Source organism: Arvicola amphibius, chromosome 9 (assembly GCF_903992535.2).
Source record: "Arvicola amphibius chromosome 9, mArvAmp1.2, whole genome shotgun sequence".
Taxonomy (NCBI): Eukaryota; Metazoa; Chordata; class Mammalia; order Rodentia; family Cricetidae; genus Arvicola; species Arvicola amphibius.
In genome coordinates this window covers 18,088,964-18,107,056 of record NC_052055.2, presented here as the reverse complement: position 1 = coordinate 18,107,056, position 18,093 = coordinate 18,088,964, and the positions used below count along the sequence as shown (strand labels likewise).

Below are 18,093 nucleotides of genomic sequence, written 5' to 3'. Positions count from 1 at the left end.
CAGGCAAAAAAAATTGCTTTAGGAAATTTTAGTTTGATGCCTAGTTGTTGCTCCATACAAAGGGAGGTAGGTAGCTGCCTTGGCCAGAGGACCCAAGACACCTAGAGCAATGCATCCAGGTATGAGTTTAATGCATTGTGGCATTTACGGCCCTACCCACTCATCTGATTCTTGAAACAGTCTTGTGCTACCTGGACATCTTGACTTGAAGATAAGCCCTTGTGGCAAAATAGCAAGTTAAGTGAGAAACTCAATGTTATAATTACTAACTGTTGCATGGGGGAGGAGCACGCCGAGTCCCTTTCCTAGTTGGGGAGCCATTGGTAGTCCATGGCTACTGGAAAATAAAGACTCAGTTTTCATCAGGAATGTAGACCCTGATAGGTTGTTGTGCTCCAGTGGATGACGCCATATTTATGTACACGTTGGCAATACTAAGTGGACTAAGAAGGTTAAAAAATGTTTTTAAAGTCAATGAAGTTGGGAGGGGGACATGGCGGTGGCGGGGGAGGGGAGAGTTAGAAAGGAGGGAATAGGTAGCAATATTGTTCAAATCCATTGGATACAAGTATGAAATTATCAAACAATAATCTAAAATGAATAAAAATAAAGGGGGGAAAATCCCTAAATGCTCCTTGTATAGTGCTCCCTACCACCCATAATACCTGTATGTGATAAGCATGGGGCAAGAGTGGTTAACCACAAACAAGTGTCTCTGATTACATTCCAGATGCATTGTGAGAGGTTTCTATGTGTCCTGAGAATAATTGGAACTACACTTTTTGGAGTCTCTCTCCTCCTCGGAATCACAGCTGCTTATATCGTTGGCTACCAGTTTATCCAAACGGATAATTACTACTTCTCCTTTGGACTCTATGGTGCCTTTTTAGCATCACACCTCATCATCCAAAGCCTCTTTGCCTTCTTGGAACACCGGAAAATGAAAAAGTCCCTCGAGACCCCCATTAAATTGAACAAAAGCGTCGCTCTTTGCATCGCGGCATATCAAGAAGACCCTGACTACTTACGGAAATGCTTGCAGTCTGTGAAAAGGTTGACCTACCCTGGAATTAAGGTTGTGATGGTCATCGACGGGAACTCAGATGATGACCTTTACATGATGGACATCTTCAGTGAAATCATGGGCAGGGACAAATCAGCCACTTACATCTGGAAGAACAACTACCACGAAAAGGGACCTGGGGAGACAGAAGAGTCCCATAAGGAAAGCTCACAGCATGTAACCCAATTGGTCTTGTCTAACAAGAGCATTTGCATCATGCAAAAATGGGGCGGAAAGAGAGAAGTCATGTACACAGCCTTCAGAGCCCTGGGACGAAGTGTGGATTATGTACAGGTAGGTCCGAGAATGCCTGCCAGGGCAAACATACATCGAAATAAAGCAGCTGTTGTGTCTCCCCAGTCATATGCTATAGCCCATCCTTGTCCCTTCTGAATACAGTGCTCCTTTCAGTCCTTTGGAAAACAGCATGACTGTTGAAAGTGCATTTTGGACAGAAAAAAAAAATCTTGTAAAACTGTTAAGAGGAGAAGCCTCCTTTCGTCCTCTTCCCTTTCCTTATTTCTGCTCTGTCCCTCTGGATTCTGCCAAATAAAACCTAGTCCATGCTGTTTAAACACACACACACACACACACACACACACACACACACACACACACACACACCCCAGCAGCTTCTCTGTAAGAAAATTAATTACCCGTGCCTGAGTGGAAAGGTCTTGAGTAAAGCTGCAGGCTAGAAAATGATTGGTGTGTAGACACAATAAAAGGGGAGTGGTAAAAACGGCTTTGATTTTAAAAAGAGCAAGAACAGTAAAATTGAGAGGGAGAGAGGATAAGGAGGGGCAAACCATCGTAGAGGGAGCAAAACCAATGTAATGTTTATTTCACTCGCAAACAGCATTACCTCACTGCAACTTGACCTTTGAAAGAGTTTGGGATGATGTGTGCTTGCTGGAAAATTAGGCAGGCTGTGTCTCTCCTTAATTCCCTTCTAGCTCCGTGTAAAGCTTCTCCTCCCTCGGTTCATATTGAGGATGTGGCAATTTTCTCATTTTAATTTGCTTTCATCTCCTTTAGTTAGATTTTGAACATAATGAAACCAAGCATTGAGGACTATGTCTGGTGTAGGGAAGCCACTGGAACCCTTCATCCTCATAGAAGTGAAACCCTCTTTTCCTGTTTTTAGAAGTGGGATCCTATTGTTCAGAGATCTTTACTGACACACATCATGTTCCCAGGTCTAATAATGAGATGGGATTAAGTAATGGTTTTAGGGTCATTGCCTGAGTATCTAATCACAGGGACTGTTAGCTATTGACTGCAAAATCCCATCTCCTTGAGCCTCAGTTTACCAGACAGAATAAGCCAATCTTAAAAGTATTTTAAAATAATTAGATCAATCAATGCATCCCTAGGGCTTAGCAAAAGTTACAAGGTTAATACCCACATAACTAAAGATTTTATTATAAATGTGTTGTTTATTATAGTACCCTCCAATTTATACTAAAATATACGGTATGCTCCCTCTGTTGTCGTGGGTTAATTTCAGATAGGGTGGGAAGAGTAGGCAGTATTTCACTGGTTTTAGTTTGCATATTCATATAATTTTTGTGGAGTCAGCATTGGTCTCCTCTCATTTGTCTCTTAATTTCTCAATGGTAGAACTTTTGCTATTTAGGGAGTTTCAGTAATTTCTGGACATTTGATGCTTACATGCTATAACTTCTGGCCTAGATAGGAAGATGATAAAGATATTTCCTGAGAAAGGTATGACAGATAGCTTAGAACACAATGAATAAGCTTTTTGCCTTAAATGAGAGAACATCTGCTTTGATATTTTGCTTTTAATTCTAGTTACATTCGTCAGGTCCAAGGAAGACATCATTGTGCGCGTTAATTCTTCCTTTTTCTTAACCTGCTCCTCCCAACCCCCCTTCTCCCATCATTCTTGTTTTGATCTTTGTTTGTTTCCTTGACAACTTTGCACTGTGCTTGTCCAGGAAAAAGTCATAAGGAATAGGAAAGGATGGAATAGCCTTTCTGTTGGAGTCTTTCTCCAGACTAAACTTTCTAAAAGACTGACCCCAGCAGCTGCTGGTATCTAGGCTCTGAGGCCTCCTGAGACTCTTCATGCAGTTGCAAGCACACAAACAAGAGAAAAAATATCATTTAGTATCCCAAACCTGAGCATTCCTTCCTATGCCATCCCCAAGGAGCCTCCTGAAAGATAACCTTGCTTGACTAAAAAGTGGCAGCTACTTAAGGTTCAAACTCAATAGTGAATGATCTAACTTTCTCTTATGACTGAGCCCAAGTTTGGAAACTGTAAAGTAGAGGCCACATTAAGGCAGGAAGGAGAGAGTTGCGGAGACCGTGGTGACAGGTATTGATGGAGATTGAACTTAGTGGGCAAGTGCCTTAAGGAGAGTAGGACGCAGTGGCCCATGGGTAAGACACAGGAAATGGAGGTCTAAGGAAGAAGGTGTGACCATCTTTGTGCTTGCTAGACAATACTGACTCAGCATGGAGAGGTGTGGCCAAGACATTTGGTTTCTAGTCACAGCCAGTCTTTAATGCTCCTCAGTACTCCGTGCACTTGATTTGGGGTTTCTGGCTTATTGTTCTCATGACTTATTATTTCATATCTTCACCACGCTCCCAGTTCCCCATCCAAACTCCTCCCTGTGTAACTACTAACAGATGATCTCACCTCCCACGAAGGAGAAACCCAATAATACTGAATGTTCTTAAAAGCCTTCTTTACCCTCTTTTGTGTATCCTGTTTCAGTAACATCCAATCTAACTTGACTTTCTGTATCAGTGCTATCCTTTATAGTTAATCTCCAGGAACTTCAGAGTTCTTCTGGTCTGCTCAGGAATAAGACCTCAGAAACTGTGCACTCTCCCCCTTTTTTTTTTCTTGACTGACTACTGTCCTCAACTGGTAGCCTTTCAAACATCTACCTCTGTGCCAGAAGACTGATGAAGTTTGGTCCAGGAAAAGGCAGTGTAGTAGCTGTTTACCCGCGATGGCGCTAGTTGCTGTCCGAGATAGAACAGGTATAAAAACAGAACAAGAACATAAAGCGAGAATACACAATGAAAGGAAAATAAATTTTATATGTGGGAAGGGAGAGTAAGGAAGGGGAAGATTTTAGACGTCTGAATGGATATAGTTTGTAATGAAACCAGTTTTCAAGAAGGAGACACGTAATTGCCTCTCCAAAGGGGAAAAGTCTTTATTACGTTTTCAAAAAGCATGTTCACATTGGTTATCTCATTTATTAAAGCAGCATACATTTATAATAGTGTATTTTATATATTTGAAAAATCAATGAACAAAATTAAATTATCTAAAGAAGTAATTGACTAAATGAGGGATAGATCAATTCTTTCTAATATGTAGCATTTATGTTTTTTCCTGAATTTTCCAAAGTTCAAGATTAATTTAATTTTTTATTAAATTTTTACATCACAATATCAGACAGTAAGACATATTTTGATATCCATATTATATGATTGTTTATTCATGCCTCTTATCTTTGAACATTTCCTAATATAACCAAGTGACCATCAGTCTGAAGACAAAGAGAAAAAGCCCAATCCCCCTGATATGTACATTAGGATTTTTCCAGGTAGAAAGAATTCTATGAATATGAACATGTCCTAAAAGGAGAATTACAAGTGGCAACTTTATCACTAATTTAACCTGACAGCATCATAGGTATCCAGATTTCTTTTGTTTATTTGTTGTTTGGTTTTGTTGTTTTGTTTTGAAACAGGCTTTCTCTATATAGTCTCGGCTGTCCTGGAATTTAGCTGTAGACCAGGTTGTTCTTGAATTTATAGAGATCTGCCTTTCCACTGCTTCCCGAGTGCTGGGGTTAAAGGTGTGTGCCATCATGCCCTGCATTGTGTGTGTGTGTGTGTGTGTGTGTGTGTGTGATTTAGATTTCTTTGAGTGGGTAAAAAGATATATAATTCATAAAACACCTTTGTTCATCATTCTCATGATTACATATAAACATGTATGTGTATATATGTATTCGTGTGTGTCAGAGCAAATACACTATGAAGTACATGTGGTGGTACTCCGGTGTCACTGTCTATGGCTCACTGCTGTAGACATCAGGCGAGCTTGCCCATAATTTTCTCCAGTGTTCACCTGCCATCCTGTCATAGATGTGTATGCTACTATATCCAGCCTTCTGTGAGTTTTAGGGACTCTAACTAAGGTCCTCCATTTACTGGAGATTTCTTTACCTACTGAGACATGTCCTCGTGGATCCTATAGTCTACATTTTCAATTTTTTCTGCTTTTTAAAATTTATCTCTTTTCTCCAAATCCATATTCTAAGTGTTTTGGGAGTCATACACATGAACACAATGAGAAAAAAAAATATGTTTAAGTCAATGTACATGACTTAACTGGGGTCAAACAAGGTGATACTTTGCTTTTTTTGTTTTAATAATTTTCTTTATATCCATTTTGTGCCATGATATCTACATTTTTGTTCTTTTTGTTGATAATTTAGTTTTTAAATTGACCCCAAGTATAGAGGATTTTTGTAATTTAAAATATAAGAAATCTGTTATATGCCTCATGGAGATGAGTTTTCTCCAGGCCATGAATTCAGTGTTAATACTCAATAATACTCCTTAAATTAAGAGACATTTATAAAAAAGTACAAGCACACACAAGGTCATGTATTTATCAGGTATATACCTATATAAAGTTCTAAAACAACTGCTAGTAAAAATGTTAAAAATAAATAGTTGAAAATATGATCAGAGACACTTAACCCTGGATTTCTGCTAGAAATAGTTTAGCAACTGTTAATCCTGTCTTTATGAAAAAATTATAAAACACAGATATCATAAATAATGATAACTGCTGTGTGACATTTACCTATTTTCAATTCTGTGTAGAAAGTCCAAGAAACTGAAATATTCCCACAACAGTGTTGAGAACAATATATGTGGAGAGAGAAGGTTGAGAGAAGGTTGAAATAGGAATAAGGGGATCCTGGTCTGTTGCTAGTTTGCTGTGAACTTGGCCCCAGCTGAATCCATTTTAGCTGGCAGAACTCATGATTGAGAAGTGCTTTTCAGATCAAGGCTGAATTTAGTACCTTTTTCACTCCTCCCACCTTCTGAGAGTTTCTAGCAAAGCACTGAAGATCTACTACAGTGAGGTAAAAGACAAGGCCCGAATCATATCAGCTTCCTGTATCTGTCACTATCTTGGTTCTCAATTTCACTTTGTTTCTTGAGGCAAAAGATATGATAAATTAGGTTTAAGCATTATAATATACATACCTCTTAAAGCATCACAGAGTACCCCCATAAAGATGTGCAACTTTTGTTTTTCAGAATTTCTTTTAATTTATTCTTTCTTCCCCATCCCCCACTACCCCTCACCTCCTATCAAGTAAAAACCCTGCACACAGCGATGCCTGTAGCTTCAGGTGGGACAGAAATGGATAAATCCCTGAAGCTCATTGGATGGACAGTCAATCTAGCCTAATTCACGAGCTTTACGGTTGATGAGAAACCCTGTCTCCAATAATAAATGTGAAGATCTATAAAGAAAGATACTCAGAGCCCTCAGGCCTTTACATCCAAGCGCATGCATGTTCACAGGCACCTCCACTCACATGTACACTCCTGCACTAAGTACAAACACACACAGCATCTCAACAAAACTCAAAACCATAAAGAAGGGAATAAGAGATGGGCCTGGTGTCATACATCTATAATCTTAGCAGAGGGAAGGTTGAAGGAGGATCATGCATATGAGGCCTGCCTGGGCTGTATGGTGAGCTCTTCTCTTGAAACAAACAAAAACACCAAAGGGAATGAGGAAATCTCAGGATGGGGCCCTTAAGTCAGGGTTATATTCAAGGACTCAACTTTGGAGAACAAAGCCGATTGAAAAGTTAATGGGATCGATATGTATTACAACCAAGTCATGTATTAATTATGGTCGAATACAAACCACTCTACATTTTGCACTTCTTTCCACCAAACTATAACTCAAAGATTTTTCCCCCTATTGGCTTTAGATCACTGTGTCATCTAAATTTGTCAGGTGTTTGTGAAGCTCTGGGTTCCCTTTGCTTCAGGGGTGAGGGTCATAATTTAGCTAAACTAACTTTAACAAGAGCTCTTTCTTGGAACTGGAGACATGAATTTATATCTCTGCATTTTGTTTGTTATACTTCTTCATGTATAACATTACTATTCATTACTTACTGTGAATACCCATCACTAAATGATATATATATATATACATATATATACATATATATAATATCTTATCAAGAAACCATTCTGACAAGGTATGATAAAGATAATAGCAATCAATATGTTTGTCTCGAAGGATAGAAATTTAGAAAATGAAGCTGAGGGGTTCAAGTTAAGAACTTGTCCCAAGTTTACATAACTGGCAGATTGTAGACTGGGAATGGTTCTATTTTCATTCTAAAGTCTTGTGTGGTGCTTTTGTTTGACCCCCATCCCCTCTCTGTATCTTTTTTTTCTAATTTAATTTTTTAAATAAAATAATCTATTTAGCCTTTGTAACAAAGCACCACTATTTTTTTTCTTTCTTTATTTATTTTTTTTTATTTAAAAATTTCCATCTCCTCTCTGTATCTCTTATCTTCCTTTATTTTCCTTTGGTTTTGGAGACTAAACCCAGGGCCTTTGCCTTCTAGGGTGAGTGTTCTACCATTACATTAAATATCAATCTGTTCTTTGCTTTCCCTTGTGTATTTCCTGTGGTGACTCCTTAGAGGCGTTCAGGGAGGGTGGCGCCATCTTCTGTCTCCTCATTGTTAACCGTCTGTGAGGGGCTTTTGCTGCTTTTGCTGTTGTCTTTTTCTATTTGTTTTGTTTTTTTTTTTTTTTCCCTTCACCCTTGTCCTCTTTCATTTAGAGATATTGGTTGGGATAGAGGAGCAAAATTCCCATTTACTTTGTAATTACTTTGTAATAGGAACCAAAACCCAATTCCACACACTCTAGAAATAGTTGAATTGTCTCAAGGTTTCAATGAAAATTCAAGGTTAAGATGAAGAGTCAAGATTAAAATGGAGGTTCAAGGTTGAGAGGAAGGGTCAAGATCAAGAAAGAGTTGAACTGGAAAAGCAAACACCAGAAGAGGTCTTGATTTCTTTTCAACTTTTATTCCTCATGAAAGTTAACTACAGCAATTTCGGATTTCCACTTGATGTGCTGGGTTTGCACTACGCTTTGAGATGGAATATGAACTTCAGAGGTGATCCATTAGTGAAACCGAAAGGAAAGACCTTTTTAAAAATCCAAATGAAACATAGAGACTTTGCCTTTAGTCTTGGGTCTTAGAATATTAAAGGCATTTGGTGGGCAAGCATTCTTGTGAGGGGCTCCAATTAGATTGTAGTGAGGTTCCCAGCTGTTGTAGATAAACTATAGTCTGTTTACATAAGAGATCTTCTACATGTAATCAAGTTTTGTGTCTCTGTTCTTGCTTCTCTATATTGAACACTCTCCATAGAGCAAAGATATTTTAGGTTTGAGTTCCCTTAAGAAGTAAATCTTTTAAGGATTACTTACTACATTATACTAATGGCATGCAGTGCTTTATAGTACAAGGAGTGTTTATGTATTCATGGTCTTACTAATATCCTGTGATTGTGATAAGGTCAAAGCCATGCACTAGGAAGATACAAGACTCAAGAATTTAGGTTTCTTGGTTCTACAAACATTTGTTCTTAAAGTAGACAGTCTTGACTATAGAAAATCTCTACAGTAGTTAACATTCTCTGTTCTATGAGTCACCATTCTTTGTAACATATGGAGAAGAACATAACCTATAAAAAGCCTGCATAAGTAAAAGTAGGATTTAAAACATCTCATCTCAGTGTTGCCGTTAACTTTTGTGAAAGCAGCGCCTTTTCGTGCAACCACTTACTTTAAACCCAAGGTTGGCAAGTGTTGCTTGTAAAACACTGGAGAGTAAATATTATGTTTTGCAACTGTTTGACCTCATTGAAGTGTCAACCCAGCGGAAGATAACAGGTACACGAACAAGTGTGGCTGGATGCCACGAACAGTGAAATTTGAATTTCATCTAATTTACGTGCATGACAAAATATCCTTCTTTTGTTTCTTTTCAAATTCAAACACATAAAATCATCTTAATCCTTTGGGAACATACAAACAGGTAAGGTTGGTCTTTACCTAAAGCCCCTAATTTATCAATCCCAGCTTAATATTAAGGAGAGATAGAGGAGGCATTGTTAACTCTTGCCCGAAATGGTGGGAGTGAGAAACAGAGAGGAGAGGATTGGTCTTTCGGTGGTTAAACTGAGGTGGTTGATTTTTTCCCAATAGTGGGTTGCATGTTGGAACATTAAATTCCCCTTACTTTATTCAGACGTTGTTATTCCTCTTCATTGCTGTTATCTGCTGCTGAGAAATCTTGTAATTAACAATTATGTGCTTCAGCTGTTCACAGTCATACCCTAGCATGGACAAAGACTTTTGATCTGTGCCATGGCTTCTGTGTACAGATCACATCCTATAGTTTCTCTTGATGCAAGTTTCAGCGACTCATGCTGAATGAGTATGTCTGTCCTAGGTTCTAATCTTGAGCTAGGCAGCCAAAATTCGTTTCGTACATGTTCTTAACTGGTGAGGAGAAAACTAGGAACAATGTCTTGTTAGATGAATGTTAAGGACTAAAGCTGTATTCGTCACATCTTATTAAGTAAATCTTCTTGTGCCCCTGAGTGCACAAGCTTTTTCCAACTGGCAAAGGCAAGGTTTCTGGTTGGCATTGAGTCACTACACAGAATCCAGACACTAAAATTCTTTAAAGCTCTTAAATCCTACGATAACAAACCCCTTCCCGGGAGATTTCTGAGAACTTTTCCGCCAGATATAGCTAAGCTCACCATACTAACAGCCTCTCTCAGAGACTGTCTGGAGTTCTGTTTGCAAAATGGGTGGGGCCGATTTAAATATGATGAACTTCAGAGATTCAGTTCAAGTTCAGTCATTTCAAAGTGGAGGTTCCTCTTGCTTGCTCATGCTCAGAAGCAGGCGGGGTTATTTGAATATTACTTTTGGATTTTCCCTTCCTGTTGTTTTAAGCTTATTTTAGCCTTTGGTTTACCATTCCTGACTTAAGTCAATAGAGGTAGATGTGTCCTTAACTTTGGAGGCTGGAGTCTAAAGGTGGGCGGGACTTGTGCCTTTACCTCTGTCCCTTCGGCCCAGACCTTCAGCCCAGCCTGTAGGCTTGTGGAAACTTGTAATAAACAAGCCATGAAAGAGACAAAGTTACTTTTTGGTTGATTTTATGTAGCTTACTCAGGCTTGGAACACACAGGCTTAAAACTGTTAGTGAAGTCTTGTGTTCTAGAATGAAAAGTTGAGACATCCCTCTGCCTATTTTATTTTGTCCTCAAAATAAATGACTATAGTGGTCCTAAATGTAATTTTCAAAAATCAACACAGCAGCATAAATAGCCACAACAAGAATAATGGACAGACTTTTCATTTGTAAAGGGGTGCTCCCACTTAGTAAAATAACAACAACAAAACATTTAAATCCATAAATTAAGTCCAAATTCATTGTAATTACTTAAATCTGAAGTGATAAAATTGCCCACATTATTTAAATTCATAAATTCCAATACTGCATTCAAATAACTGTTTCCAGCAATCTTCATTAGCAAGGGATCTTTTCAGAAAAATAGCCATTAATAAAGTTGAAAAAATAGGTTTTTAAAATGTTGGGATTCCTTAGAAATAAGATGAGTGGTCCATACTATATATAATAAATGTCTTTAGCTCCTGAGATTCCATGCTTCTATAACTTATTTATTTTCTTCGATTATTTTCAAGGAAATTTGGAGACTTAGAAAAATTGCCCATTTTAATTATAAATGTGGTTTTATGTCTTTTTGATAATGGTAATATACTCTGAAAATGCATTTTAGGTGACGTTTGTACCTGGAGAAACATTGTAGATTATATTCATATAAACTAAGATGGCAACAAAGCCACTAGATAATATAATCTATAATATAATATCACCTGCCAACACCTCACTCATCTTTGATCAAAAAAACCATTGCGCTGCAATGACTGTAAATAGGATAAATCGTAAGTTAGTGCTATGAGGCGAGCCAGAATTGTTGGCAGAAAGCAGAATGCAGGATAACACCTTAGGGGAGGGAGGGTTTACTTTGCCTCAGGATTGGAAGGAATATGTATCCATCATGACAGGGCAGTCATGGCTGTGGGTGACTCTGGTATCATGAGAGTTTGCGGCAGCTATTGGCTCCCCTCCTAGTAGATCAGGAAGCAGGGAGGACAGAGACCAGTCTAAAAATTGCAAATCCCATCTCCCAGGATTCTAGCAAGGCTCCGTCTCCTAAAGGTTCCACAAACTTCCAAACCAGTGCCACTAAATAGACACCAAGTGCACTGAGAAAATCACGGAGGACGTTTCACATAGAAACTGTAACAGGCTGTCCAGTGGTTCATCCCATAACTACTCTGGTCCAATTGCATTTGTTCCCATTCATACGTGTCGCAGCGCTCTTATCTGAGATGATTTTTGCTGCTGCAACCAGAAGTACCTAAGACTGGATAATGTATAACGAAGATTATTTGGCTCTCAGTTCTCAAGACTGGGAAGCTCAAGGGTCCCTCATAGAGGCGTGTTACAGCATGCTGAAGCAGCAGAAATCCAATCACAGACCGAGTGCAAGGACGACTGAGATTAGCCAGCCGACTGGGACAGGCTGCTTAGTCACGCTCAATGACCATTTGAGCTAGCCTGCCTCACACTGCACTGATCTCGATAAAGACCTGTCTACATGGGGCGTGATAAGCAGAATCCTCTGCCACGCTTGTCACCCTTCATGACAGCAGGTTTGTGACAGCAAGGCTAAGAGTACAGTACAGAAGCTCCTCTGGGACTGAGGGCCAATCAATCGTATTCCTCTTTACCTAATTTCCGGCTTTCTCCTTTGCAGGTGTGTGATTCAGACACCATGCTTGACCCTGCCTCATCTGTGGAGATGGTGAAAGTTCTAGAAGAAGACCCTATGGTCGGAGGTGTTGGGGGCGATGTCCAGGTACATGTGGCTTCATTGTTTTTGTGTAAGACAGCTTTAATGGCACTCACATATCGATTCATTCAATGCTTATTGGATCAATGTTCCATGGTCTTGGTGCTGGACACATGTAAGATTCTCTTATCTGACTTGAAATAATTAGGGATATCTGTGCTCAGCCTTGGGTATATCACATATGTTCTTGATGACTGATAAGTTACATATAGCATAAATGCACAGATGAATAATGAACAGCAGGCAGCCACAAGCCACATGTAAATACTCAATACCATAATAACATATGATAAGGCAGTCACTGAGCTACAGAAATAATTAAATGGAAGTATATTCAGGAACGGATGATATATTGTACAGCTCTGCAATTAGAAATCTGGCCACTCTGTGATGAGTTAAAATTACAAAATGAAAGGTCTGAAGAGATGATTGAATTGGTAAGAGCGTTTGCTGCTTTTGCAGAGAATCTGACTTCAGTATCCAGCACTCACAAGATGACTCACATCCATCATAACTCAAATTCCAAGAACTCTGTTGTCATTTTCTGGTTCTTGCAGGCACTGCATACATATAATGGACATCCACACAGATAGAAAAGCGCTCATGCACACAGAAATTGTAAAAAATATAAACTGAAAAGCAAAGATTAAAAAGAGAAATAGTAATTCAAATTTATACTAGTAAGAATAAACAGAGACAAAATTAACATGTCCCGTCATTTACTAGTAATGGTGAAACAATTTATTAATGACTTAAGTTTCTTGGATAAGAAATGCAAGTATGCGAAAATATGTAAAGGTAAAATCAGAATTCCTTGTAAGTATAGTATTCAATCTTAACACTAGATGAGAAGTACAAAGAAAATAAACCTCAAAATGGAGATTTGTACTGTGACCCATGTGTGCATGCTTGTTACTAAAATCTATAATGAATCATCATATTAAGGGAAACAAAGAAATAGCCTGGTGATTAAAAAAAACGGAGAGGCATACAAAATTCAGATAAAATATTATTTGGGGGACTTTTTTATCCCTTGGAATTAATAAATGGAAAAGGAAAGTGTACACAGGATTGAAAAGGGGGACATTGACCAGATCAGAAGAATCCTAGCATGACCCTGCTTCTTCCACGAACTCACATGAGCTGAACACCCAACATAACACACCTAGAACCTTAACTCTTCCAATCTTCGATGGTAATTTACAAAAACACATCTGGGAACATTTAAGGATTGATTATTGATGCTTAAAATTCTAACTAAATCCATTAATATACATACACGTACACCCGACTAACGCTTATTTCATTACACAAAACCCAAGAATACAAGATAAAAGAATATCAGAAAGCGGAAGGAAGCCAAAATAGAGTCACAGAGGAACAGATTTCATGCCAAGCAGTGATCTCAGTATACTTTGGGGTTTCTTGGTATTATTAAGCTAAAGCTAACTTTTATTTATTTTTTTTTAACTTGCAGATTTTAAACAAGTATGATTCCTGGATCTCCTTCCTCAGCAGTGTGAGATACTGGATGGCTTTTAATATAGAAAGGGCCTGCCAGTCTTATTTTGGGTGTGTCCAGTGCATAAGCGGTCCTCTGGGAATGTACAGAAACTCCCTACTGCATGAGTTTGTAGAAGACTGGTACAATCAGGAATTCATGGGCAACCAATGCAGTTTTGGTGATGATAGGCATCTTACCAACCGGGTGCTGAGTCTGGGCTATGCAACAAAATACACAGCTCGGTCCAAGTGCCTTACTGAAACACCTATCGAGTATCTCAGATGGCTGAACCAGCAGACCCGTTGGAGCAAGTCCTACTTCCGAGAGTGGCTGTACAACGCCATGTGGTTTCACAAACATCACTTGTGGATGACCTACGAAGCTGTTATCACTGGATTCTTCCCTTTCTTTCTCATTGCTACAGTCATCCAGCTCTTCTACAGGGGTAAAATCTGGAACATCCTCCTCTTCCTGTTAACTGTCCAGCTAGTGGGTCTCATAAAGTCATCTTTTGCCAGCTGCCTTAGAGGGAATATTGTCATGGTCTTCATGTCTCTCTATTCAGTGTTATACATGTCAAGTCTACTTCCTGCCAAGATGTTCGCAATTGCAACCATAAACAAAGCTGGGTGGGGCACATCTGGAAGGAAAACCATTGTTGTCAATTTTATAGGACTTATTCCCGTGTCCGTGTGGTTTACAATTCTTCTCGGTGGTGTGATTTTCACCATTTACAAGGAATCGAAAAAGCCATTTTCCGAATCCAAACAGACTGTTCTCATTGTGGGAACCTTGATCTACGCATGCTACTGGGTCATGCTTTTGACTCTGTATGTGGTTCTCATCAATAAGTGTGGCAGGAGGAAGAAGGGACAACAGTACGACATGGTGCTTGATGTATGATCTTGCAAAGATGTTTGCAGTCGCACATGGGGACACACACACACACCTTAGCTCCTCAAGGGGTTGTACAGTATTGTGGCATCTCATAGGAGACATATCACTGCTGCTGGGACTTGAACAAGGACATCTGATGGGTTGATTTTTGATTCTGCCAAAGTAAATTGATACATCAGTAAGAACAAACTCATATTTAACCCGAAATTCCTAAGAACATGGGATGATTTCTTTGTTTATGCACTTTTCCCTTACTGTGCATCCACCTGACAGTGTTTGTTCTATATACCTCACTAGCCATGCTTTATGTGGGTGATCATGGAAGAAAAGGATTCTGAAAACTCAAGGGAACATTTTTTTCAACCTATACAACCTAACTTATGGACTGTTTTGATAGACGATTTTCTTTCTTTTTATTTTCTTTTTTTAAGAAAAAAATGTTTGTCTTTAACTCTACCAAATGAAATGCCAAAGGAAAGTTTAAAGGCCACTGGCTATGCTGTATTTTGATATAATTGTACTGTGTTTTTACATTTTGTATGCCAATTTTTAAAACAAATTTCACATCATAGTCTATATTTTACTTCTCTGCCAAAATACACTTTTCTTTTCTTTTTTATAATAAAATAGGTTCTAAAAAATCCATACTATAAAAATTAACCTGCCCAAAATGTGAAACTTGGTTGACCGATGTTCATGAAAGAATAAAATGATTCTCTCTTTCTCTACCTTTTACAATTGAATAGTTTATTTCTGTGAAAACATGTACACTTTCAATATTCTAACTTTTTATTTCTTCTAGAAAGGGCCAAGATACATGTCAGCTTTTAGGTAATAATACATTACTCACACATGTACTAGAGCAAATCACTAAAGTTGAGGCCAAAAGGGTGGAAAAGTGCAATTGTTGATTATGATTCATTTTCAAAAGGGAATGCTAGTCTTTGAAAGAAAACACTGGGCACCTTGTACTGGATAAACATGAACATCAAAAACTCATCATCTGTAGAGATGAGGACAGCATTTGTGTAGGCCTAGGAAAATAGAGAGCTGGTAAAAATTGATTTCTGTGATTGGGACAAACACAATGCAATTCATCAAAAGTTTTATTCTGTGGCCTGTATGTGACAGATCTTAACATACATACATTAGATGCGTTTCCCATGTTAGTGCCCGAGTTTGCCGATTCACACTGCATGGTGATGATGTTTACTTGAGTGAATTTAAACTAATATAGAACACAATTCAGAACTGGCACATTTATGTTCCAAGTGTCCTCTTTACTTCTCAGGAAGGGTATTTTTCTGAATTGTACAGGTAGTCTTCTCATCTCTTCCGTGCTTGGCCTTCCTAAAATTATCCACATGTAGAAATGACACTAAGAGTTAATTAGTAGTATTAAGAACGGGTCCATACAGAAAACGATGACCCAGTTCCTCCAAACTTGACTAACTGAGTTATTACGGGGCCTCCATGATTCAATTTGACTTTTCACATGATCTGTCTTGCCTTGTGGCTGGTGCTGTGTAGACCTGTATCAAGCACACACTCAGAGCACAAGAATAGCTGGATACAAGCGTTGCATTGAGGCAGATGCAGAGCCAATGATCTGCTTCCTGAGTATGCAGACTTCGGTGTTACATCTCAACTAAAAAGACGCTGCACATTCTACCTTGTCAGTACAAAGAGGTTTGTTCAAGTTCTGAAAAACCCAGGCTCTCACTGCGTGGACAGCTAGTGGAAAGCAAACACACCATGACAAGAAACGAGACTAAAACTTGAGTTTGCCTTTTTAACTATTTATGTTCTAAGTTAAGCATTGATAACGTTCAAATGTCAAATTTTCTCATTCTTATAAAAAATTGAATTAATTGCCTTGTATTTATTTTAGCAATTATTCAATGTATTTCCATTATAGGATGTATAGTATAATTGATTTTTTTTGTAAATAAAATATTTTTGATAAGATTACTGTCTCTTTTTTCCTAAGGGAAGGGGGCTTGCTTTCCTGACTGTAATGGTATACATCTAAAACTGGGTGTATAGAAAAATATCACAGCTGGTTAAAGATATTATGTCATCTAATGTTTCATATACTAGGTAGAACTTTTCCAAATTGGTATGGTTTGGAAATCTGAAAATCCCCAAAGAGACAGAGAGACCATATTAACTAACATAGCCTTTGTCTCTGAATTCTTCTCTGTTTTCTCCCTAGTTGCCCAAATTATAGAAAAATTTTATTATATTAATTTGTCATAACTGAAAGATAACCAGAGAAGTGAAGCAAAGCAACAAGCAAATTTGCTAATCATCGTATTACTTATACTAAATAACACAACTGTAAAGTAATTAAAATCAAATCACATGGGCAACCTTGCCAGCCACTAAACATGCTCTCAGAGATTATAGGAGAATATTGGAGAATGTCTCACTTGAGGTATTCATGACCATTTTGTACAGTAGCATCCCAAATTTGTAATGAGCAGTGTTTAAATGTGGTTATATCTAATTATGGCAGTATGGTTAATTTATGTTCTGTATACACTTTTGTATTCTTCTAGTACCGTAAACACGTACTGTCTTTACACAAGGCAAAAAGATAATAAATATTATTTTTTTAAAAAGTAGGTTGAGGCATCAAATAGCATTTCCTGGCTTGAGAAATTTTGATGGTTAATTGTTCCATTTTCCCAGTTATCATTGAGATTCATCTATTTTTCTAAATGATTTTATTTTATTACTTGGTTTCTAAGAATCCTTCATTTTTTGGTAATGCCACCATGAAGCTAGATTCACCAGATAGTATGGCCTCAGTAGAGACCAGAAATATTATTGATTCTAGTCCCAGGAGTTCACTGCTAAAGTCTCTTGGTGCTATAGTAAGGGTTGGCAATCTTGTAATGTAGAAAGACGGTCTATATTTCTGATGTTGATGGCCTAAAGGTATGTCATGAAAATTCTCACCTCTGCCATCTTATCACAAGGAGTCATGAACAGGTGATAGGTTAAATGACCTCATGAGTCTCTCTGTGGTCCAGAGTACTTTGCTCACGAACACTGAAATTTGGAGTTTTTGGATAATGTTCATATTACAGATTCTCTTTGTGATAATTTTTAAACCAATGCTGCAAACAGTAAGAAATTAAAGACTATTCTTAGTTCATTGGCATTACCAAAGCTGTTACTGAGATAAATTATCCTGCAGTCCACAGATCAGAAAAGAAGTCACTGGCCATTGTTCTGCTTTCTCTCCTGTGAGATAAGAATAAGAGAAGTTTCCTCTGCCAATTACCCATTACTTTTCTGTTCAGCTTCAATCCAGTTGACAGTACATGAGCAGAATGAGTCCATATTCTTTGCCAGAATATAACATGGATGTTCTTGTCCCAGTCCCTGGAGCCCTGGCTATCCCTTAAAACTGCATGAACTAGGCATCTACTGGGCAAATTTATAAGCATCTTAGCATTTTGATTCTTCAGACTCCCATGGGAACAGCCCATTAAGTTCTGATGACAATATCCTAGAGATACCTTAGC

General features: G+C 38.2%; 1 protein-coding gene across 1 annotated transcript; it reads left to right on the top strand.

Moving 5' to 3' along the window:
* Nucleotides 1-730: 730 nt before the first annotated feature.
* Has2 (hyaluronan synthase 2) lies at nt 731-14,563 on the top strand. Its single transcript, XM_038343606.1, has 3 exons — nt 731-1,357; nt 12,061-12,162; nt 13,634-14,563. The coding sequence occupies exons 1-3, from the start codon at nt 731-733 to the stop codon at nt 14,561-14,563; spliced, it is 1,659 nt and encodes a 552-aa protein (XP_038199534.1).
* The last annotated feature ends 3,530 nt before the right edge of the window (nt 14,564-18,093 follow it).